General features: G+C 44.2%; 1 protein-coding gene across 3 annotated transcripts; it reads left to right on the top strand.

Moving 5' to 3' along the window:
* Positions 1-1,580: 1,580 nt before the first annotated feature.
* Positions 1,581-21,297, top strand: LOC106731249 (cytochrome c, testis-specific). 3 transcript variants are annotated; one of them, XM_075933716.1, is made up of 4 exons: positions 1,581-1,603; positions 6,390-6,441; positions 17,217-17,391; positions 20,125-21,297. In XM_075933716.1, the coding sequence occupies exons 3-4, from the start codon at positions 17,223-17,225 to the stop codon at positions 20,271-20,273; spliced, it is 318 nt and encodes a 105-aa protein (XP_075789831.1). In that variant the 5' UTR covers positions 1,581-1,603; positions 6,390-6,441; positions 17,217-17,222; the 3' UTR covers positions 20,274-21,297. The 3 variants fall into 3 exon arrangements, with proteins under 3 accessions (XP_075789831.1, XP_006119512.1, XP_075789830.1); XM_006119450.4 differs by lacking the exon at positions 1,581-1,603 and adding an exon at positions 4,703-4,808; XM_075933715.1 differs by lacking the exon at positions 1,581-1,603 and adding an exon at positions 4,854-4,958.
* The last annotated feature ends 4,361 nt before the right edge of the window (positions 21,298-25,658 follow it).

Here is a 25,658-nt window from a genome sequence, read left to right as displayed (position 1 = left end):
CTGCCCCCAGCTCTGCCCCTTCTGCCCAAGGGTCCTCCCCTTCTGCAAGTGCAGAACTGGTCCACACTCACTTGCCCAGGGCCCACGGAGACTGTAAACTGCCCTGAAAGGGCATCTTTCACATTTCAGGTGAATTCTATAACAACTGAGCTAAAAGATATCTCTTTCCATACTTTGTGTGGTGTTAGGCATGCACCACTATTGTTCTTTATTGTTCTTTCCAAAGATGTCTTAGGTACTTGACTTTATGACAGTTTTCCTATCTGCAAATCTGGAGAAGCAATAACACACTTAACTCCCTGAGGCTATGTCTATACTACAGAGTTTTTCTGGGATACCTCTGGTATCCCGAAAAAACTCTGCCATGTCCAGGGAACGCATCTGCTTTTTCAGATCAGTTTCCAAAAAAGTGAATAAAAGATCCAGAAATATAAATGTACATCTACACCTGCACTCAAATCTTAAGTTGATCTACGTTAGGTCAACTTAAAGCTACTACAGTAATTACTGCAGATGCTGTCGTCTACATTATCCTCTTCAATTGGTGGTACACATCCTCATCGGGAGCGTTTCCAAGTTCCACTGACGGAAGAGATACAATGTGGGAGGCTAAGAGTCTGGGTTCTCAGCTCTGTACAGCTCCCTTAGGGAACACCAGCTGCCACTGGGCTTCTCACCTTCCTGCTCCCAGCTGGAAGCACAGGGATGTACCTTGGAGGCTTCTTGCCTCTGATGGGGAAGAGACATGGCTGGAGTCTGGATGCCTTGCTCGTGGTGGAAAGCCAGGACTCTGTGGGGCAGAAGCTGAAGCTAGGAGCCTTGAGTGAAAGGCTGGCTTGAAGCAGAGAGCCAGCAGCAGATCAGCTGAGGAGAGCAGTGAAATTGACAAGAATGTCAGCCAAGAATATGTAGTGTCTACACAGATATTGTGTAGCCCTAACTGCACTGACTAAGCCTTACAACTCTGATGGAACTGGAGTTTTTCTGTTGGTGTAGTGAGGCACTTATGTCAGTGAGAGAGCAAAGCTGTAGTGTAAAAACTTCCATAGGTATGTTGATGTAAGCTGCCCATATGTAGATCTAATCCTTAGTGCAGACCAGTAACTCAAAAAGCATCAGGGTACCCCATAAATAAAAAAGGGTCGATCAGATCTTTAATACTTGAGTGCATACAGAAACAATTGCCAACCTTATGTAGTTTACAGCTGTGATAGAGCCAGAGCCATAGGACAGTTTGGGGAGGCCAACCTAGGTGCTGTGTGTTGGGGGGGGGGTGGCCCTGCGGCAGCTGCCTCAAACATCCTGTGGATGGGATCCATTGGATTACCTGGGGGCCTGGTGCATGATGGCTGCAGCAGTTCCCTGTGCCCGTGGTCTCACCGCAACAGTAGGAGTCAGAGCAGCTTGTTCCACTCTGTCCTGCTCCACTGCCCTCTCCTGGCCCACTGCACTCAACTTCTCTGCAGCAGCAGGAAGCAGAGTGCCCTGTCCCCAGAGCACTCCATTTCCTGCTGCCACAGAGAAACCATGTGCAGAAGTCTAGGAGAGGGTGGCAGGGTATAGCGGAGTAGGCTGCCAGGCAGCTCCAACTTCCATCATCTCGGTGAGTGCGAGGCAGGGAGGCGACCCCTGCTGCCTCCTCACCGGGGCAGGATTTGAGGTAAGGGGGCAGAGCAGGGGCAAGGTGAAAGTGGAGCAGAGGTCAGGCAGAGGTGGGAAGGGGTTGTTCCTGACTGCACTCCTGGGGGGGGGGGGGGGGGGTTGTCCAGTCCTGTGTCTCCCTAGGGACAGCCCTGGATAGACATAGGACTCAGTAAGATTGTGCACTTTAATGTCGATTAGTTTTCATAACGTATAAATGTATTGTCACATAATTTGTGGGCATCTCAGATTAAACATTGTCTAATTTTTGTCATGTTGCAAATATAAGAACATAAATATGAAATGTACTTTATATTTTAAATTAAATCAAATCTTTACAAGTATGTTTTTTGCAGTCAGATATTGTTTGTGGAACCATTCAATTAGATTGAAACCAGTAAAACAGGCAATTAGGTATGGCTAATTAAAGGATTTGGCCATTTTTCAATATCCATTTTCATCTAGAACAGGGGTCTCCAAACTTTTCTGCCCGAGGGCCGCATTAACTATCAAACAGCAGTTCGGGGCCGACTACACACTTGAAGTCCAAATAAAAAACAATCAAAACATGGATGTTGTTTTTAATTATTTATTTAATATTATTTTATTCAGTTATTATTTAATAACACATTGATACACTACACATGAACACCTGTATTAGTGTGAATGGTGAAATTGTTTCCTGGATGCCAAAATAGCAGACATTTCTGGCTTTAGAAATCACTGTTTGAAATTGGGGGTGGTGCTTGTCCTAGTCCTGCAGGAGGGGCTCCAGAACGGGGAAACTGCTGAGAACTCATTTCCACCTGCGCAATGTGATGAAAATTGTAAGCAACATAATCCTGGCAATATGTTCAGCCTAAGACACTCACACTTGAAGAGATGTGATCGCTCTCCTATCATGCAGGGAATGAGGTGACAATTTGTAACATAGCCCCATGGAACAAGGGGCATGCATTTTAATGGGAAAAGCTGGTTTGAAAGCAGACACGTTATCACTTGGTAAAGGAAGTTGGAAAGCAGTGCCCAACGCTCCCACAGACTGATACCCGGCAGGGCGGTGCTGCTCTGGGTTGTGGATGAGAGAGACCAGACGTGGAAGGGAGAGGGATGTTTCTTCAGGGCGCACTGCAGGGACCAGGGCAGCGCGCTAGGCACGGCACAGCGTCACCCAGAGGCTGTGCCACAGCAACCAGACCGCCTCCTGAAATGGGCACCAGCTCCTCAGCCCCGCCCCCGGAGAAGTAGCCCCTCGCTCGTAGCCCCCGAGAAACCACCGTCGGGTTTCCTCCCCTCCGTCCAGCCTCCCGCGATCCTCTGCCGCCGGGTCTGATCCGGAGCCCGCCTTCGAGACCCCCCTTTTTCGCCCGCCCGGCCAAGCGGCACGCGGAGCCGTCCCTGACCTGGGCTACCTGCTGTCCCGTGCGCGCGCTGGGGCCTCGCGCAGCCGCCTGCGAATCCGTTTCTCCCGCTGACACCAATGCTCGGACTCAAGCTCAGGGATAATCTCGCCGGCACGCGGAAGAAGGCGGGGCCAGACAAAAAGGTCTCCACGGGCCGGATGAGAGGGCCTCGCGGGCCGCATCCGGCCCGCGGGCCGTAGTTTGGAGACCCCTGATCTAGAACTATGTGAACTGCATTCCTCAGAATACTCCTGTTTTGTCACAGTGTAGTCCTGCTTTGTGGCTGTCTTAAACATATGTTTAGTCCCTGTACATCTATGTCTACCCTACCAAGTTTTGTTGACAAAATTTATTCTAATAGTAACACCCAAAAGCTGACAAAATAAAAATTGTCAAAGGCCGTTCACATTTGCTCCTTCTGTCCACAGATCATGGACACCACATCACACACAAGTGTATGTATCCCACAGTGCGGTGTTGTGGGAAGGCACGGCTAATCCCTGCAGATCTTGGGATTTCCTCTGAGTTCTTCCACAGCCTCCTCAGCTGCTGGGAGCATCATCATGAAGAGCTCTGTGAGCTCTCAATGCTGGGGAATGTTAAAGCAGCACAGCAGCTTGTCCCCCTCCTCCTGCAGCACTAGTCTGCCTGCTGCTGTGTTCCTAGTGAAAGGGAAAACAGGAGCAGTGCAACAATTTGCTCCTTTGTTTATTCCCCAAATGGAGTAGCACACTTAGCTGTCAGACCGAACCCAGAGTTTTGGAAGGAGAGGGATGCCTGCATAACTGCAGAGAAGGCATTCTGTGGACAAAACAAACAGTGTCTATGCTGGCTCTTTTTGGACAATAAAAGGAGGGGGAAAGGAAAAAGTATCTTCTAGGGGTGGACATTTTTGGATGCAGGGGCAGTGGTTATTGGAGGTGGTGTTTGTGGGGATTCTGTATGGTGGAGCTCTGGTTTTGCATGACAAGAGTAAATAGTGTTTTACCACATGTAGCAGCAATAGTGAGGGGTTTATTTGGTTATGTGTAATGAGGTACCTAATAAGGGTCCTAATGAGGTGGAGTTTTTTCAGCATAATGGGGAGTCTTTCGGGAGCACAGTACAGCTTGGTTGTTGGGGGGGGGGGGACGGTGAATGGGGAAGTACTTTTTAAAGTATGGTGCAACCTGGCAGCCCAAACTGGTGGTTTCTTGGGCCGTGTGGACTTGTGCAGCATTTGAAGATACAATACGTGGGGGTGGTGACAGCTTTTTTGAGAACCGTGTGGTGGGCAGACTGCAGGTGAGGGCGGGGCAGCAGTTTGGGGGCATGGTGGTGGAAAGCAGCAAGGGTGTTGGGAGCAGCCGTTCTGAAGAGATGGTGCTGGACACCGCCGGGCAGGGGGAGCAGTGTGTTGTGAGGGGCGGCACTGGGAGGGTGCCTAAAGGCTGGGCAGTATCCTGGGCACAACAAGCATGTCAGATGCGGGGGCTGGCAGCATCGCACAGAACCCAGGCGCCGGGAGGGGCTGCAAGAGCAGCACACAAGCCAGCGCCGCCGCAAGAACGTGCGAGCATCGGCGCGGGATGCTCAGGTGTCCTAGGCAGGTTCCCGCGGGGCCCGCGCGCGCTCTCTCGCGGCGCAGACAGGACAGAACCGCGAGGGGCGGAGTGGAGGGGGAGACAAAGGCTGCTTCGCGCTCAGTAGGAACCAATAGGATCGCTGCGTCTCCTGTAGGCAGTTGTACCCTCCTAACTTTCGCGGCGCCGTTAACGGCAGATGGTACGGTCCAATCTTTATCGAAAGATCAGGCTCGCCTCCGGGCCGTTGGCGCACCAATCAGCAGGGAGAGTGCGGGGTTGTGCGGCCCGCGATTGGATGAGACGGGTTGTGACGCGCACGGGCGGGCAGGGAGTGCGAAGTGGCTGCGGGGTTAGTTATGGGGAGTGATCCCGCCAAGACTAGCGGCCAGGGGCGGGCTCATCTCTGGGAGGGAGGTACCGGGGGGGCGGTTCGTGGACCCGGGCGGGGTGAGCCGCAAGGGGCGGCGCGCCATAGGCCCCGCGGGAAGGGCCGCCTGGGATGTGGGTAGCCTGGCCGCCCTGACAGTGGCCCTGCCGCCCCCGCGCTTGGTGTAGCAGGAAGCCGGGGGGGCTTCGGCAGGCGGCTCCCTGTGCTCTGTTGGCAAGGAGCGCCGGGCAGTGCAGGCCCGGCCTTCCCTGGGGTTTCTCTCTTGCTGGACTTTTCGAGGGGAGAAAGGGGTATTACCTACCTCAGGGGCTGGCTGGCGCACAGTGTTTTCACTGCCATGTGCTCGTGCCCCAGGGCTCCTCCCATGCAAGTGAAGACCCCTGTAACCGTTGCACAGCTTGATACATCTCAGGCCAGCAGGAAAATCTTCCTCTCGGGCGGCCAGAATTACACTCACTTCCATCCAGTAACCACTACTTCCCCCTCTTATAGTACCCGATATCCTCCAACCCCCTTTAGGCTTACACCTTTCTCATGCTTCCTTAGGTTGTGCACCTCTATCTTGTCCGCGTTTAAGCCAAATTATCATTTTTTAAAGAAAAACAAGTTTTCAGCATAAATTGTTCATATTTTAATGTGAATGTCAGTTGCAGAACATAAAGATCACAAAGTTCTATATAAATTCTTCAGCCCTAACAGTAAAAATCAGACATGCATTGCTTGTTTTTAAATTCATCTTACTTTTACCCTGTCATTATGATATAGTTCTACCTCTGAAGAGCTAATCAACTAAAGTTCAAGGAGTCCAGCTTTATTCTCTTTTAAAATATTAAGAATTTCAGAAAGTCTTTACTGATTTTATAGCTATAAAACAATTATAAATAGAATAGTGATAATTTACAAAGTATTAGAAGAAATATGATTGGGTGTCCATATATGCATGTTCTTTCCCTCTCATTGTGCTTTCAAAAAATTGTAAATTGCATCTTGTTTTCTGTAATTTTAAACTTTCTATCTAAGTATCAGCTAGAGATGGAGTGTAACCATTTAACCAATAAGCTGGTGCTTATTGGTTAATGGCATCGGTTACACTCAGCTCCCGGGGAGGAAGCTCACTGCAGCAGGGCAGTGAAGTCTTCTCCTCAGGAGCCAGATAGGTAAGAACTGGCAGTCTGACTCCTGGGCAGGCTTCGTTGAAGACTCTGCAGTATAAAGCTTGTGTAACCATTAAGATTTTAGCAGTTACATGGTTACCATATTACATGATTTTTACTATCCCAAGTATCAGCTTCATTTAAACTAAGATGGTATTTAAGACTGACTTGATATTTTATACTACTTTACGTACAGTTTTGGGACCCATTAAGATAACGTTTCTTATTCTGCTTTCAGCTGGGATGTAACCTTATCTGTTGGACTCACGTAATCAGTTTCTGGACTGAAGGTAAAGTCTGCCAATGACCTGCTGTTGCAGTTCACAGTTCTATCAAATTTCTTGAATTATTTCCAGTAGTGATGATTATTCAAATCTTTTTAAAATATAAAAAAATACTAAGTAGGAGAATTATGGTAGGGATTAATGACCCACAAAAGAGATCCATTACCTTCTAGAATATTTGAGCAATACTTGAGGTACCTTTCCTCTCCCTGCCATGTGTCACTTGCATATTCCTTTGAAACATTGGCACATCACATGTGAGTTACTGCTTTCCATTGCAGGCACCATGAGACTTAAATTGTGCTGGGTTAAAATGGAATGGAGTCAGAAGAATGAGTATAAACATATTGTGTGGTTAGAGTGGTTAAGTCAATTTTAAAATGGACTTTTTGTTTAAAAGTTGGATTTTAAGTTACAGTTTGTTTTAGAAAAATAAATGTGAATACAATTACATTTGAAATCGATAGCCTGTGTTAAGGTCTAGACTTGCTACAGTCTATTAAAAATATTAAGTAGTAGATATTGGGATGTGAATGGTTAACCAGTAAGCCTCACCCTTAATGAGTGAGGCTTACTGGCTCCAGGTAACTGGTGGGAACTGGAGCAGCTTCCCACCCAGTGTGGGCAGGGGGTTGCTACAGTCCCTCAGGTCCCGCTGGCCCAGGCATGCAGGACACGGGCTGTTCCAGACAGCTGGAGTACCCCGTCCGCAGCGTGTGGGTGCACCCCACTTGTTTCCCCTTTAAACACTATATTTAACTGGTTAACTAATTAAATGTGATTTTACATCCCTAAAATATATATTTGCTGCCAAATTTTAAAGAAAGTCAAACAACTGGTGGAAGACATCAGCTAAGCATCTGGAATCAGATCTTAAAGTGCTAAACCAGGTTTTAACAGCAATGGCTTCTTCTGCAGATGCAGAGACAATATCTTCTTCATTTAAGTAGTTCAGGTCAATGACTAGTTAATTCAGATTTAAGAAATCAAATGGGAGTTGGGGTGGGGGAAGCTGGAATATTTGGTTTTCCTCTTCCAATCCAATGGTAGGGATAATAAACAAGACGCTTGCCAGTATACTTACCAGTTAACTGGCTTTTTCCTGTCAGCACTGGCGGTGGCCAGTCGTACCAGGTCAAAACAGCCCTGACTGCACAGGGGATAGCAGGCAGGTGGTGGGATCTCATAGCTATGGCAGCCCAGGTGGCAGGCCCTAAGTTAAGTAGCTAACCAGATGAGTTAACTGTTTTAACATCCCTAATCTATGGGCCTGTTCAACAGTGTAGTGATCAATCCAGCAGGGGGCGATTTATCATGTCTCGTTTAGACACAATAAATGATCACCAATCACTGTCCCTTCCACTCCAGTACTTCGTCAGAACAAGAAGAGTAAGGGGAGTCAACAGGAAAGTTTTTGTTGATCCAGCATGGTGTGGACACTGTGACAAGTAGAGCTAAGCTACGTTGACTTACTAACTTAACTCAAATTGCATAGCTTAAATCGACTTGTCCTCGAAGTGTAGACCTGCCCTGTGAATAATCACTATGTGGGAAGATGACATCTTTTAGGTCTAAAAATTTTGTACAATCACTGAAGTTCGCTAATGAGAGAGATTTTCTTTGTTTAATAAATCAATTTTAAGTGCAAGATATATTTGTATCCAAGACAGTTAAGATAGTTGTATTTAATAAGAAAATTGTCATTTGTGACTATTTAACAGAATTTGCATTTCCATCCAAACAGGTCTTTATAGAAGAAAGTAAAAAAATTCTAACAATGTAAAAATTAAGAATCTGAATCCTTATAAGTTATACAATTGCTATGTGTGTATTTGTAGTACATTTTTCTGCTTAGCAAAACAAAACCCCCACCAAATTTAGTATAAAGGCTATATTTGATTGCAAATCAATATTCTTTATTCCCAATGAATGAGAATCAACTTCTCTTGAAAATAACAGAAGTACAAATAATAAATTAATCACTGTTTCCTGTTTGGCGAATTAAAGTCATAATTAAAATCAGTAATTTAAATGGTTTTGATTTAAAATCACTCCCATCCTGTGTCTGGTTCTGTATTCTTTCAAAATTAGTCCAATTTCAGATTTGTTCAGTTCACATTCCAATAAGTTATTTTTTCTAAACACCAACTCTGTAGACTATGGCTATGTCTAGACTGCAGCGCTTTTCCGGGATAATTATGGAAAAGAGGACGCGCTCTTTCACCATTCCTGTAAACCTCGTTCTATGACACAGAAGGTATGTGTCGAAACAGCAGGTTTTTCCGAAATTTGGCACCATGTAGATGCGCCAAATTTCATGAAAGCCTCTTTTGAAAGAACATTGGAAAAAGATACACAATTTGCGTACTGCAAATTGCCTATCTTTTTCTGATTTAACTCTGCAGTCTAGAAGTAGCCTTAGTGTGTGAGAAAACAGAGCACAAAAAAGAAGTTTGTTTTTAAAGCTTGTATATAAATCAGCACATAAATCATAAATTTCCACAGTTGAAATTTATCTGACAGTTTTCCTGATATGAGGAAATTGCTTATTTGTAATTACAGTAGCTTTGAAATGCATATTATAGTAAGTTTCCTTTTATTAATAAAGTAAAAGGAGTATGACTTAAAAGTAAGGAACAGATGCTTTGAATAAGGCCCATCTCTACATAATCACTTTGAGGTTTTCAGAAGCACTGACTATAGCCTAACTCTGCTTCCCCTGTTATCAGTGTCAAAAACTGATAACTTCAAGTGGGAGCAGGGCTAGGCCAGTGTTAGTGCTTTTGAAAAAAGTTCAAAACTTAACTCTAAATAGCATCTCTTGAATGTTCAAACTTCATTGTGTTTCTTAATTTATTTGGTCATGTTTGTGTTTCAAACTGGGAACACTCCTGTTATGGATGGGAAAAGGAAGGTTGGTAAGTAAAGACCAAAGTAAAGGGACAGATTGTGCCTTGATTATCCACAAATAACTTTGGACTTTTCTGCACATGGGTTTTCTCCTATTTATCAGGATTTTCTACCGTATCTTACCTTTGGATACACCGGAGAGCCCTTAGATGATTGTGGATCCACTTTAGGGGTAGAAAGCTGTTAGGCTAGCTCCCCATTCCAGGCTATACAGAATAATGCATCCTGAGCAGTTTGGGAGATCTGCACACAAACTAGTGTAGTTGTAAAAGCTGCCCTTCCTCCCTCAATGTAAAATGTGTTACCTGTATGTCGAACAGAATAAGGAAATGTCAAGGGTGTTTAAGGACATTTCCCAGAGAGATAATTTAATATCCCAACCAATCTGCTTGGGGATGGTATTTCAGGATGGGACCCTCTTTTCCGTATCTAATCACTGGTTAGAGTGTTTGTGGCGCGTTGAAATGAAAACTTGAGTCTGGGTTTTAAACTGATAACCACAAGACTATATTATGCAAAGTTAAATGTACAAGCAATACCTCCATTTAACATCGGGGGCAGTCCCCGTTTACACTACAAATAGACCAGAAGGGGAAGTCCCTTAAGGTCCCTATACCTACGACAGAGTCTTTCGACAATGGACGGTTGGAGCTGGCGACCTACTAGCCTCTGGTTGATTTAGAGCCTCGGGCGAGGAACAGCCAGGTGATCCCTCGTTGCTGGAGTTGGGTTCGACGACTGACGATTCGCCTTGCGCTGAATCTCTGCTCGTTGGCTTCCCTTCTTGTGCTTCGGTAGCGACTGGAACAGACGATGGACGACTCTGTGCCCTACCTATCCTTATTGCTATCCTAAAAATAAAACCCTACACTAATCTCAACGCGCCCGACGTACAGACTCGATGATGGCCGACATGCGTTGACCGACGCGACCTGACGTACAGACATGATGACGAGATCTACCTATCTAATACTACCTAACTAACTAAATAACCTAAGTAGGAGAACTGACCTTCCATCAGATCCCTAAAGGAAAAGGTAACTAGAGTACCATTTAGAAACTATACACAACCTCTTTCGCTCTCTTTCGCTCCAATCTAAGCCTATTCCTAAGACCCGATGGACAAGCGACACCCTGATCCCGGGTTAAGCCCGACGACCAGAACGAACCATCATTCGATCAGAACCTTTATAGCTTGATCTCATGCATATTCATCACCTTGGTAGTTCAAACTGATTGGATATTACAAGGATGCACTTTACACATGATTCAAAGTTATTGGCTGGTAGGAATGCTATTGAATATTCATGGATTATGCAAATGTCAACTGGCAGGTGAATGATGTTTTAAATCTCAACAGTCACCTGCGGACGTGACAGAACCTATGGCTGATATGGATGATATCAGAAGCTTCTAAATCCAAGATGGAGTTTCAGACTCCATCTTGAAATATGGCAAATGTTGGCATATTCTAAACATACAGACATTTATGATAAAAGTTCATATTGACAAATATATTATACAGTCCCTTTGCACTGTTTACATATTTTACAGGGTGATATACATCAGACCTTTGCATTTACATTCAAATAGATCTTCATTTTGACATTTCTGCCTTACAAATGTCAAAGAAAATTTCATGGAGGGAAACCTCATGAAGTCTTTTGGGTACTATACAGGTTCGAGATTTGGACTGACATTTTTAAGGGAGGCCCAACAAACATTCTATAGGGAAATTATGTACATCAGATTGCCACTCAGTGGCCTGTTTTCCAGTGTGAAATAAGTTGGAACTCTCCCAGTTCTCATATGTTGGCAGTATGAGGCACTTGCAGTTGGATAAGAATCTCTCCCCTTCCTCTCTCTACTTCCAGTCTGAATTTGTCTTGCTCCAACTTCCAGCCATTGGATCATGTTATACCTGTCTCTGCTTGACTGAGGAGCCCATTATTAAATATATTTCCTGTGTAGCAGGGTGGATTTGATTTAAATTAAATTGATTTAACTCATGCTTGAAATCACTAGTTAGGAAGACTTGATTTAATCATAGTTTTCTACAGAAAAGTGCATTCTTGGTTGTCATAATTAGAGATGTAAGCAACTAGTTGACTATCTGATAAGTACAACTGGTCTCCGACTTAAAACCACCTCCACTTACGACCAACTGTGGTTGTAAATGCGGTCCCCGAGTTACGAACGCGATTTGCACTTACAAACAGTGCGGTCGCCATTTAACTCAATGGGATCCAAGTTACGAACACTTTGAGTTACGGCCAAGTGTTTGGTCCATAACTCGGGGACTGGCTGTATAAGCTTATTGGATTAGTGACTTGACTAGTCGAGTAGTGACTATTGGAAAGAGGCAGCAAAGGGGGGAGCGGGAGCTGGCTTAAAAGACAGCTCCCCCATCACTATCTCTGGGGGAGAGGGGTCTGGGGTGCAGCAGGAAAATGGTGCGAGCAGGGACTGAAGCAGGGGCTCTTGTACATTTCAAAGGCAGAAGCGCTGCAGTGAAAACACATGGCCAGCGGGGACTGCTTCAGTCCCCGCTGGCCCTGTGCTCCCTGTGGTGACCCCCCCCCCGTTGCTGCTTATATGAGAGGCAGCAAAGGGGGGGGGCAAGAGGAACCGGTGCTGGGGGTAGCAGCTTAAAGCCAGTTCCCCCCAGCACCATCTCCGGAGTGCTGCTTGGTCTCCCCCTGCTGCCTCTATCAGAGGCAACGAAGGGATGGGGAGGCTGCTGCCAAGTAGCCCCTGTCCATGGCCAGCCTTGTCCACCGCAAACAGAGGCTGCTTCGACTCAGTGCAGGCTGGGACCAACCAGTCCTGGCTTGTGCTGATTACTGTGCCTCTGAATTTTAAATGTAGAAAGAGTCCCAGCTCAAGCCAGCTCCTGGAGCTACCTTGCTACCATTCTGCAAATTAGTCTACAAATTGTATCGACTATATGATTAGCCTGATAACAGCATTTTAACATCCTTAATCATAACCTTAATACATATTCTTCACAACTCAAAGATAGATGTAGGTTTCATTTTTAAAAGGTACACACTATACATTTTTAAACGGTGATTTATTTTGAAAATTTTTCAGATTCATTTTAAACTATATCAGAAAATGAATGATTGTTGGGTGTTATCTCTATATATTAAAGAACGTTCTTCCTGCAGTGCTACAGAGTGACATCATCACATCACACTACGTTGTCGTGCCTTCCAGCCTCAACAGAGTCCCTGAAGCAGTCCCCATTGGCCACGTGTTTCCACTGCAGTGCTTCAGCCTTTGAAATGTACAAGAGCCCCTGCTTCAGTCCCTGCTCACACCGTTTCCCTGCTGTGCCCTAGCTCCCCGCCCCAGGGATAGTGCAGGGGGGAGTCAGCTTTTAAGCCAGCTCCCGCTCCCCCCTTTGCTGCCTCTTTCCGATAGTCACTACTCGACTAGTCAAGTCAGTAAGGGGGCAGGAAGCGTCTAGTCAAGTCACTACTCGACGATCCAATTTTTGATTGCTCCAACCCCAAACCTTCCATCCCTCATTTGCCCTTTAGATAGTGCAGGAGGCTGCAGCTCCCTCCCCCATTTATATGGGAACATTTTTTACTGTTCCTCTTCCACAGGGAACTAGAGGAAAGTGCACAGTTTACTCCCTTCTTCAATCTGGCTCCGGAGAACAGGGAGCAGATGAATCTGGACCTGTCCCAGATGACGGACATACATTCCTCCCCAAACTGTGTCCACTGGAACTGCAGCAGCCATGGAGAGGCACTTTTCACCAGGCCCCAAACTGCTGTGGGGACAGGGGGCTGGTATAGTCCTCTCTCCGCAGGGCAGCTTGTATACTGAACCCCTCTGCCCCACACCAAAGCAATGATTTAAATGAAGAAAAACAAAAATTAATTGAGTTAAAGATAGGGGTGTTAAATTGCAGTTAATCAGCTAATCAAGTAGTTGATGGAATTTCCATCAACTACTTTATTAGTCAATGGGAGAGGGGCACTTGCTGCTCCTGCTGCAGCTCTGCATTTTAAATGTAGTAGGAGCTGGGCTGCTGTGTGCCCAGCTCCACTATATTTTAACTTCAGAGCTGCAGAAACCAACGGTGTTCTCAAAGGTACTAGCAATCGTTGCTGCTCAACTACGTAGGCAAGGAGTCTTCATATTCCCATATCTCGAGTGCTGCCTCATAAGAGCAACTACAAACTCGGATACACAGAAGGCAGTCTCCCTCACCAGAACCCTTTTTCACACTCTAGGATTACAGATAAACCTCACTAGATGCAAACTCCAGCCATCACAAATTATGGAATTAATCGGAGCCCACTTTAACTGTGTGAGGGCCATAGCGTCCTTACCCCTCAACAGATTGCACGCTATCAAGGACCTCTTAATGATATTACAGGACACTCCAAACATGACGGTGAGAACTTGTTTACAACTATTGGGTCACACGGCTGCAGCCACCTCAGTGGTGTTGCATGCCAGGTTGCACATGTGATCAATGCAACATTGGCTCCGGACAGTATACAATCCACGGTACAACTCAGACACCAAACAGGTGTCCGTCCCAACCAGGGTCAAGCGTCCCCTCCACTGGTGGACAGACCAAAGAAATGTGTGCGCTGATGTCCCTTTTTGCAAACGTACTCCATCCATTACAGTTACAACGGATGCATCTCCTTCAGTGGGGAGCTCATCTATCCCGCCTCACTACCCAAGGCCAATGGTTGAGCCAGGAATCCAGCCTACACATAAATGTTCTGGAGCTCAGAGCAATATTCTACGCATGTCAACACCTTCCTACAACAAATACAGAATTGTATGGTTCAGATTTTCACGGACAATCAAGCAACGACTTTTTACATCAACAGACAAAGGGGCGCCAGATCTTTCCTATTATGCAGAGAAGCTGCCCACCTTTGGACATGGTGCATAGCACACAACATATACGTAGAGACCCCCTGTCTCCCGGGCAAAGACAATCTAATGGCTAACAGCCTCCACAGGAACTTCAGATCTGACCACGAATGGGAAATAGATCCATCGATCATACATCAACTCTTCACACGCTGTGGGTTTCCTGACGTGGACCTGTTTGTAACCAATGCCAGCAAGAAGCATCCATGTTACTGTTTACGTTCTGGCACTGGCAAGCACTCCCTGGAGGACAAGTTTGCAATATGATGGAACGCAACGCTCTCATATGCTTATCCACCCATCCCCTTCATACATATTGAGTGGTCAACAAAATAAGACAGGAATTACCCACGGTGATCCTTATTGCCCCAGACTGGGTGAGACAGACTTGGTACACTTACCTTACTCAGATGTCCATGAAACAACCATGGTGTCTTCCATTTCTTCCTCATTTCCTAACCCAGGAGAAGGGGACCCTGCATCATCCCATCCTCCAGTCACTCCATCTTCATGCTTGGTTCCTCAATTGCTAACATCGCTAGAGACAACATGCTCAGAAAAAATAAAACAAATCTTACGCAACAGTTGCAGACCATCAACCAGAAAATCCTACCTTTACAAATGGCACAGGGTCGCGACATGGACGGAACACAGAAACTTGAAACCAGCCACAGTTCCTCTCAACCTTATTCTGCAATATATACTAGAGCTGAAAGACTCAGGGCTATTGCTCAGTTCTCTTAAGGTTCATCTCGCTGCCATATCAGCTCTTCACCAACCTATTAACAATAAATTAGTTTTTGCTCACCCTACGATCAAAAGATTTTTGAGAGGCATACAGAATACTTACCCGCCTCACAGGCCCCCCCACACTGGCCTGGGACCTGAACCTGGTTTTCCAGGCTTTCACTATGAAACCATTCGAACCTCTGACAACATGTTCCATGCTCTATCTCTCCATGAAAGTTGCCCTGCTCACGTCAGCCAGGAGAGTCAGTGAGATCTGCGCTTTCATGTCAGACCCTTCACTCACCACATTTCATAAAGACAAAGTAGTTCTCCATCCCCACCCGAAGTTCCTTCCAAAAGTTTCCTCACACTTCCACTGTAATGAGCCTATAAATTTACCTGTGTTTTTCCCAAAACCTCACACCAGTACCAGGGAGGCTGCATTACACACGCTTAATGCAAGATATGCAATTTCCTTCCACTTGGACAGAACTAAACAATTTCATAGACTGTTCGTCTCCACCACAGAGAGATCGCTCGGCATGCCAGTCTCCACTCAGAGGATATCTCGGTGGACAGTGGAGTGCATTTCTCTAGCTTACACTACCAAAGGACAGTCGCCCCCTTTCCAAATCAAGGCCCACTCAACTAGGCCCACTACCTCGACTACCATGGCCTACATGCATGGCATCCCCTTCATGAACATTTGTAGGGTGGCTACATGGTCCTCCACCCACACATTCACAAGGCATTAGTCCCTGGACAGTCACCCCTCTAGGGGTACTCATTTTGGTCATACTGTCCTCCATACAGTACAAAATACTGCCTAATTGAACCACCCACCTTCTTCACGGTACGGCTCATAGTCATCTAAAGTGGAGCACTCAGAGGGACACTCCTCGAAGAAGAAGAGAGGGTTACTCACCTTGTGCAGTAACTGAGGTTCTTCGAGATGGTTGTCTCTGTGGATGCTCCACCACCCTTCCTTCCTCTCCCCCCCTCCCACTTTGGTCTGCTAGAGTCTCCCTCTGGGGAAGAGAAGGAACTGAAGGGACTGTTGTTGCGCATGTGTGGTAGAGGCACCGCAAGTGCCATTAGCTTCACGTGCGCAGCACACCAGAGAGCACGGTTACCAAAAATCTCTGACTAGGTGCGCAGCAGTGCCCAAGACACCTAAAGTGGAGCATTCACAGGGACACTCCTCGAAGAAGACAGGGTTACTTACCTTGTGCAGTAACTGAGGTTCTTTGAGATGGTTCCTAAGGTGGAGCATCCACAGGAACAAACATCTTGAAGAACCTCAGTTACTGCACAAGGTGAGTAACCCTCTCTTATCTGGTAGTCAACTAGTTAAGGACCCAAGCTGCTCCAGGTAAACATTCTAGTATTGGTATAAAGAGGTTTCAGCTAGGGGGAAAGATTCTTGAGGAGGCAGGGTGGAGTTGGAAGGGCTGGATCAGCAGTGGTCCACACAGTATTGCAGATATTTTGGGTAAAACTTTTACACAAACCCTAGGTTGATTAAATTGTTCTGGGGGCTCTCCAGTCCCTAGAGCAGCCAGGGTTTAGGAGGGCACTAAGAGATGTCTTAGAGCCACCTTGAGCCATCACTTCTATGCTGCAAGTGTTGTGTTGAATCTGTAAGGGTACATCTACACTAAGGGCTAAAGTTGAATTAAATACACAACTTCATCTATGTTAAACGTGTTGTTGAAGTCAAAGTACCTTAACTCGGCTTTTAGTGCTGTCTACACAGCAGGAAGTCAAAGGAAGAACACTTCCTTCAACTTCCTTTACTTTTTGTGAAATGAAGGTTACCATGAGTTGGAGTAAGAAGCCCGTTATTTCAAAATTATTTTAAAATAATGGGCTCACTGTGTAGACGTGCACTCTGTTATTTTGAAATAAGGTGAGTTATTTTGAAATAAGCATGCAGTGTAGAAATAGCATTATGTTGCTAAGAGAGGCAGTACTCAGTCTCAACTGTAATGTTTTTATTTGGCTATATTAAAGTTTATTTAAGAACAAAAAACCCACCCCACCTCTGCTCACAGAATGGGCAAGTGGCAGAGGACTTTGAAAAACTAATCTTCCTCACACTTTCTGAGAACCTATTTTTTCTCTTTTACTTTCCCAGACAGAAGTAAAAATGGGGCAGCGATGGCAAAGGTAACACAAAGTAATCTTTTAAAAAATGTACAATTTCATTTTTCTCTTTTGCTTTGTCATAGGCCAAAATGGGTGATGCTGAAAAAGGCAAAAAGCTCTTTGTTCAGAAATGCTCTCAGTGCCACACAGTTGAAAAAGGGGGTCCGCACAAAACTGGCCCTAATCTTTGGGGTCTGCTTGGTCGTAAAACAGGACAAGCTGCAGGATTCTCTTACTCGGATTCAAACAAGAACAAAGGTAAAAAACAAAAGGGTGACATGGGGTAAGGTGCAGGACTGGAAGCATAAAGAAGCAAAATTAATTCAATGATTGCCATCTCAAAAATCCATACAGAACTACCCTTATAGCTGTTGAATGGCAGCATCTGCAGAAGCAAAATGTTTTTTAACTGACATTTTAGAAATCTCTTCCAGCACATCTTAGATTTTTGGTACCTGGCTATTCACTGCCTTCCCAGAATTTTGCATTGTCAGAGGGAAAATTTTAATGCCTATTTCTTGGAATGATGCTGGCCATTTAGTATGATATTGCTTCAGTTGGTCACTGTTCTTTACTGGCATTGCATTTGACAGTCTCTTTACTTAGTGGCACTTGACTAATTATAGCTCTAATATTATATGCTGATGTTGTGTCTCTATGCACTGTTTTAATGCAGATGATCCTGAAAGTAACAAGGTGTTTACAAGTATTTTTACATAATAAACTACAATTGAATTCATGTTAGATTTATTTGGCTCCAACTATTAATTGCAAATATGATTCTTAGTTTAAGATATTTAACATTTTTTTGAATTCTTTGACTCTTCAACTTTACTGGGATCCCAGGCAACTGAAGAGAATGTGTGTGGAATTCAATCTTATACTGCAATTTCATTTATAGAAAGATCCATTCCCACAAATAAATCATGTATTTCACTATTAATGTTGGTCAGAAAGTGGTTATGTGAGCTAATAGTGCAAGTGATTACTGCAAATAAGCCATCAACAGATACTTAACTGTACTTTAGATTAGGGCATAACACATAAACCATCTTAGGCAACTTATCTCCTGAACACAGAAATCAGACACACGGGGTGCTGCTATTACTAGTTTTTCAATAGTCTTCAGTACTGTTTGCCACAAAGATGGAAGCTGACACTAAAATGATTTAATCTTGCAACTAGTTCCATTCCCTGCCAATAAACTTTGGAGCTACAGGGGTTCACTTCCAACATCTCTGTTGATTGTATCGTTGAGCTTGCTTCAGTCTACAACAAGGCTAGGTAAAATATGGCCCATGGGTTGGATCCAGCTCACCACTCCATTGGCTCTGGCCTGCAGGTTAGTAGGGTGCCCCATCCCTGCATGCCATTCAGAAAAGCCAGCTGCAGGGCCCTTTGAACAGCTGGGAGCCCAGGAGAGGCTGTGAAAGAGGCTTAGCTGGGGTTGGGGGCATTGCTCAAAGTACCCCTCCCCCTGTCACTTGCAGCTATTCACATACGCACATGGCCCCGGCAGCTGGTGCGGGGGTGTGGAAGACAGGGAGCATGTTTGAACAATTTGCTATGTTCCTGGCTGGGAGTCGCCCAGGTAAGTCTCCCAGCCAGAACTTGCCTCTGGCACTTTGGCTCCTCCTTCTCCCCACCCCTGTGCCCCTCACACCCCACATAACCCAAAAGCTCCTGCATCCAGATCCTGCACCCTAATCACCTGCCCTAGGTAACAACCTCCTCCTGCCCAAGATCACGACCCAAGTCTACAACTTACCATCTCAACTACTTCAGACCTCGCTAAGGTAACAAAAGTCCAAAACAAGAGTCCATACCAACAACAGGTACTTCCAACCAGCTTAGGCTTCTAATCAGCCCACCTCTATGCTTATTTCCCAGTCCCTCTGATACCTTCCTTGGAGTCCTTTCATGGTCTCAGAGTCTTCCATAAGACTCCAGCTTACTCCATGTAGGTCCTCCTCCAGAAGTTTACTTAGCCCTTATGAGGTCCAGTTTTGGGCTGCCATCTGATTCCAGTTAATCTGCCTCTTCTGGTTAAACTGAAGATAATTATGGCACAGGATAACTGTCTGAAAAAGGCTGGCTGTCCCAGGCCTCCTAGCCTTTAAAGGGACGGGTGACGTTATACACCTGTCCCTATTAGAGAAATTCCAGAGAATCGTAGTGATACTGCTGTTTCTTTTGGAAAGTTTTCTATTGCCCCTAGCATGTTCAACATTTATGAACCACTAATTGGGGAAATATAGTGTGAGCTAGTGACAGTATGCAGATGGTCAACTATATTTTTAACAGAATTAGAAGGAGCTTTCCCTGTGCTCGCCCAATATCTAGGTCAAATAGGTAATATCAAAGCTAACTTTTAATGTATTATCTGGAGAAGGTGGAGGTGCTGCTGACTTGACAGAGAGAAGTGCTTTAAAGAGCTGGCAAAATTCATAACCACTGTGTGTAATTAACAATTTCTGTGAACAGTTTTGCCAGTAAATGGATAATCTCAAGATTGAAAAGAGAATTTGCTCAACCCTAACTAAAAATTACACTGATAAATTGAATCTGAATACATTACAGGAAAACATGGTCTCTACTGCACTTGAATATGAAGATATTTGTATAGATTAAAGTAGCAAACGTTATTCAAAAGTGTTCAGTTTAACTAAACTTGTTTTAAACATTAATTTTTCCAAGATGGTTGGTATAAATTGGAATATTAAAATGAGTCAAAACTAAACATAGTACCAGTTGTATGTGAAATATGAAATGTGTTCATGCAATAAAAAATGCTGGATTTAATGGATCATTCATTCTCATTCTTTTTTCCCTCCTTTGGAATTTAGAACATAAATTAAGTAGTTTACTTTCAGACCTTCATACCCTAGATTTTGATACTTAGAATATGCTTGACATATGTAGCTATATATAGAAACAAGTGGTAGGACATTAATACAATTTAAGCAATTCATTATTGTCTAAACTTTTCAGGTGTTGTTTGGAATGAAAATACACTGATGGAGTATTTGGAGAACCCTAAGAAATACATTCCTGGAACTAAAATGATTTTTGCTGGCATTAAAAAGAAGAATGAGAGAGCAGATGTTATTGCATACTTGAAAAAAGCAACCTCTTCGTGAAGTGTTTTTACAACTACCGTGTTGTCAGGAAATGTTTCAAAATTTGAATATCTCTTTTATCGGTATTCATGTTTCAGTAGTCTGTTAATATTTGTTTATTAGGTACTGGCCTTAGCATCTGAAAAAATCAGTCTTTATTTGATTTTTGCTAAGTCCATTGCCAAAACAAAATAAGGATGAGCACTATAAACTACTATTCTATGATGGTAAAAGTGACCCTGGATAGCCATTTCAAAAGAAAAATATTGTTCTTCTTTCCAAGAGCTTCCAACTGAAGGGTCTGGTCCTGCAGATATTAATATGTATCTGGAATTACACATACATATAACTACATTGAAATTGATGTGACTATTCAATTTAGTACAGTTATTTACATGTATAAGTGGTTGTAGCACTGAACCCTAATGCTTCTTTCTTGAAGATTTTACTTAGGCAAAACTCTCAATGAAATCAGCAGTGGCTCAGCATTTTGCAGAATTCAGCCCCAACTTAAAAGAGCAGGGAATAACAGACAATGGAACTGGACTGTTAATGGAACTGGACTGGAAATGGGGAAAAACACTTATAAGATATTTTTAGGAAGCCAATCAGCTTTGTTTCAAGATGTTAGTATAAAAGTGAAGCCGGAGGAATTGGAACAGCTACAGTTTGATCTTTGGATACTTTCAAAGTTTTAGGTTACTCCTTGAATTAGTTCTTTATGTGTTAAAAGACATAACTGTTCAGCAGTCTCTTTTCATTACAGTTATAGAGTTTTTTTCACTACATGTATTCACCTCATGAGTCAAATATATTAAGATGTTCATCCCCCTTACCATAAAGAAACAAACAAGGTCTGGAATAGCTCAAATGATGATACTAAAAGCAGGAATACTTTCACCTTTAGTTCATACTCACAAATGTTTTGGTATTTATAAATTGTAATGGTTTAGTCTGGGTTTGAGAAGATAAGACTATCAGCTGAGCTGATATCTTACCCGAATAGTTTAGCAAGTTCAAGGATTAAACATGCATCAAAACTGAACTACCTTTCTCACTTTATTAAGGCACTTTGAGCTTAGGTTCTGATGGATTCATTTATGCTGTACCGTATTTATACTATGGAAGAAAAGAATTTCAGTCTCTAGAGTTATAACTCATCTTTCAAATGGTAAACCTTGAAAATGAGGTTGGAATGGGGATTGAGGACATTTAAAAATGAAAGTGCTACTGTTAATAGTAGGACTGTCAATTAATGCGCGTTAACACCTGTGATTAATGCAGAGCACAATTAATGCATTAATTTTTTTACGCGTTAATTGCAGGCATTTCTACAGCACTGTTGCTTTGAAACGCCGCCAGGGTGCTTCAAAGGGGCAGTGCAGTAGGAGCCCCTGGCTGATCTCAGGCTCCGGGCAGCGCTGCCCCTTTGAAATGCCGCCAGAGCATTTCAAAGGGACAGTGCCTGTAGTCAGCTGTGCAGCAGTGGCAGCATTTCCAAGGGGCAGCGCTGCAGGGAGCCGGGGTCAGCTGGGGACTTCAGCTGATCCTGGGCTCCCGCAATGCTGCCTCTTGGAAACGCTGCCATGGTGTTTCAAAGGGGCAGCCCAACGCAGAGCCCGGGATCAGCTGGGAACTCCAGCTGATCTCAGGCTCCTGCAGCACTGCCGCTGCCCCTTTGAAACACGGCGGTGTAGGAATTTCCAAGGGGCAGTGCTGCCTGGAGCCAGGGTCAGTTGGAAACTCCACCTGATCTCAGGCTCTCACGGTGCTGCCCCTTTGTTGATGTACACAAAGCAAATGAGGTAAGATGTTTAGGGTACTTATGTGCCTTATTGATTAATGTTCAGTTCTATGTACAACACTGCCATGACAGGTAAATTAGTAAGTTACAGTTAAGGAGTATATTAAACAATATACCCATTTACAGTGCACCACAAAAACAGTAATGTAAGTGAATGTTTCCCTACACTATTGTGTATAGAAAACAAAAGAGTAAGGCACTTAATTATTTGTAATGATTTTGTCATTTGTCAGGTACATATCCTGAAATGGCATCAATAATGCAATGTTGAACTGTATAAAAAATCATACCAAAATACCACTCACTGGAGAAAAAAAACTTGATAGCAAATTAAATAGACTTTTTATGTAATACTGAAGCAAAAACCAATACTGTAAAATAAGCAATAAAAGGGATAAGTATATGAAGTGAAATTGCCCATTACAGGTCAACTTGCAGAAAACCTCTTAGACCACATACACACGCATTACTGTTGATGTTCAATGGGCAGTAACACATGAGTGCAGGCTAAATTTTAACAAATGATTTATAATTAATAATTTTCAAGCAACAAACAAACTAAATGATTAACTTTGTTTCAATTCATCAATGTCTGTGAACATACCTTGAGCTCCTCTCTCAGCTGGAGAGTAGGGGAGAACAGAGAGAGCATGGCTTACATTTCCACCAGGTGTTGTTTTGAACAGGGCTTACTGGAGCTAACAACTCCTGCATTCAGTATATACACATGGTATTAAATATTGTCATACAGCAATATAAATGGCTTTCTGAGACCACATCAAATAAATATTTGATGTTAAAAAAATCTATTCATTTTGGCAGACCAAAAAGTAAACTTGTCAGAATGAAAACCAAACTGAAATGTATCAAATTAGAATTTTTTGGTGCATTACACATGATTTTTTTTTCATTTTTGTGAATAATTCATATCTAGCTTCAGTAAAAATACAATAGAAGTATGCCTTTCAGAGGGATTTCATGTAAGACAGAGCAGCATCTTCAGTGAATATTTGAGAAATTCTGCATACAAGTGATGACATATATACAGTATATATAAAAAAAGAGGGCAAAATAGTACCTCACTGGAGGATCAAAGGAAAATGAAGAAAGAGTAAACTTGTGGTATGTAGGGGAAATTCAAACTGTAGAAATAAAAATAGACAATTACAAAAAAGTGCTATTCTATAAAACACTGGTACGTGATCAGCTGGGTGGGGGGCAATTAAGATGACTCAATTCAGGCAATCAAAAGAAGACAAATTTGTGAAATGCTATAAAGCTATGTTATTCCTATGAAAACTGACATGGAAATCTTTGAACTTTTGGAATGGTGTATGTGTGTAAGTAAAATATTATTATACTGAACCAAGTCTCCTGGAGTTCAGAGCCTCAAAAGGTATTCAGGTTACAAGGGTCTGGGCTCCAGGCATTGGTGTATGTCACAATTCAGGGCAACTGGACCTGTATTTCTTCTCAGCCAGTGATGAAAGTAACTTAAAATTCCTTACTGGTATGGTCCTAGTGCAACTGGGTCCCTGCCAGCTCTTTAAATAGTTCCCTGCTGACTTTTGCCGCAGCCCAGCCAGTTCATGCTGGAGCTGTGCACCAGGATGCACCCGCTTACTTTCCCCTCTGCTCTCAGTAGTCCAATCAGGAAGAAAGCCCTGAGCCTGTTTAAAACCAAGCTATTTATTCAAAAATCCTTTCTTTGTCTGTAGGACTCTGCAGAATCCAGTTTGAACTAGTATATGTGTGCCTCTCCTCAGAGGTGGCTTCAAAGGGCTGATAGCCAGAGGAATTACATTAGCAACCCCCTCCTCCTGGAGGCATTACACACAAAGCTTCTGCACATACACACGCATACACACACAACTGTATTTTAATGCAGTGGCCCCCAAAAGGTACCAAACCTAATTCAATAAGATTTAATTTAGTTCCACAAGGTTTGCTGAGAATCCCCCAGGGCATTGTCAAGTCTGTCACAGGCTGCACTGTGCCCTTAACAGGACAACCATGCGGAGAGAATGCTGTGCTAACATGGACTATCTTGAAAGAACACAAGCCCCTCTGCCACCCACACACCCTACTTTGGCAACCACTCCAGATGGCTCATTCCATTTCCAACTTCTTTTTCCCTCTTCCTGAGTTTCCTCTCCCCTGCCATTATCCAGCAGTTCATCTCCCCCTTGCGTCTGTCTCCAATGTCATCTGCCCCTCTCTTCACCTTTTTTACCTTCCTCTGGAAACAGTTTGGCTTCAACAAAACCTGCCCAGCCCACCTCCAGTTCGACCCAGAGTTCCGCCCCCTCTTCACCAAGGAGCAGTAAGGGTAGCGTGAGGACAATGGCTTCAGAAGATGGTCTGAGCACTGAGGGTGCCAGGACTACAGCAGCTAATCCTGACCAGCAACACTAACCCTGTCGCACCCCTTGCAGTGAGACCCAGCCAGACGCTTAGAGTCATGCGGGGAAACAGCAGCTCGGAGACGTGTATTTTACTCCCACTGCTCTATTTCGCGCCTGCGCACAGAAGATCCCCTCCCACTCTCTTTGCTCTCGATTGACAAGTTTCTGTAGCTCACGACGCGTGCTTTCTCAATGAAACGCAGGCATCTTACAGAATCAAGGCAGGCAGAATGAAACTTCACTGAGCGCAATACCCCCGAACAATAAACGACGCTGCTAAACTGATTTCACTCAGTGTGTGCGCTAAATGAAGGATAATCGAGGACAGATACCGGCTCAGAGATAGATAATCTAATTCCTTTGTTTCAATGCTTTCTCAGGACAGATGATAGATTTTCTCTGACAGTTTCAGCACCTGCATATTCTGGAGAGCCTGCTTTAACCTCCCTGATGTCTGCAGCAAAAGAGGGAGGAGGATAAATCAACTGTTACAGCACAGAAATCTCTCCTGCTCCCTCCTCCCCCATTTGCACGTGTCTTCATAATTGGCGTGCATCTTACCCTCACAATTTAAGTCCGGAGGGGAATGCTCAGTGAGGATTAGTTTTCTGACAGCGTTTGAAGTCGCTTTCTCTTTCATTTGATTAAGGATTTGACTGAGTGTTTTTCAAGTGAAACATCTCATTCATGAATTTTTGAAAACGCCTTCAATCAGGCCCGGGTTAGCGGATGAAAGCTGTATTCACGTGTTAGGATACATGACTATGTTTTCAATCACTTGTGCACAGGCATCGATTTAGCAAGGAAAATGTGCTTCCCCACGTGTCCGTAAAAATAACCCCCGTCCGTCTGTCTCCGTGGATGCTGGGCTTTCTGTCTCGCAGCTGAACATGCTGCAGGAGGCACAACGAGTCGCATGTGTTATTTGCTGCTCCTATATGCTCAGCCGCCTCAGAGGAACCTCACATTCCTATGGAAAGACGACCACGTGCGCCTCCTTGGGTCTCCCTCGGGGAGAAATGACCATGGCAAAGCGCTCCCGACAGATGCACTCACGTCCTCCCATTCTACAGTCGCTGGCTCTGTTTGCAGAAAGCCAATAAGAAAAATACCATCAACTGCACAATGCACTCGGGGCGTGGACAGTTCGTTTCATTAAGCCGCGCGTGCGAGTATAATTTTCAGGCACAATCAAGT

The sequence above is a fragment of the Pelodiscus sinensis genome, chromosome 7 (assembly GCF_049634645.1).
Source record: "Pelodiscus sinensis isolate JC-2024 chromosome 7, ASM4963464v1, whole genome shotgun sequence".
Taxonomy (NCBI): Eukaryota; Metazoa; Chordata; order Testudines; family Trionychidae; genus Pelodiscus; species Pelodiscus sinensis.
Note: the sequence above shows the minus strand (reverse complement) of the source record. Positions and strands in the feature narration are given on the sequence as shown.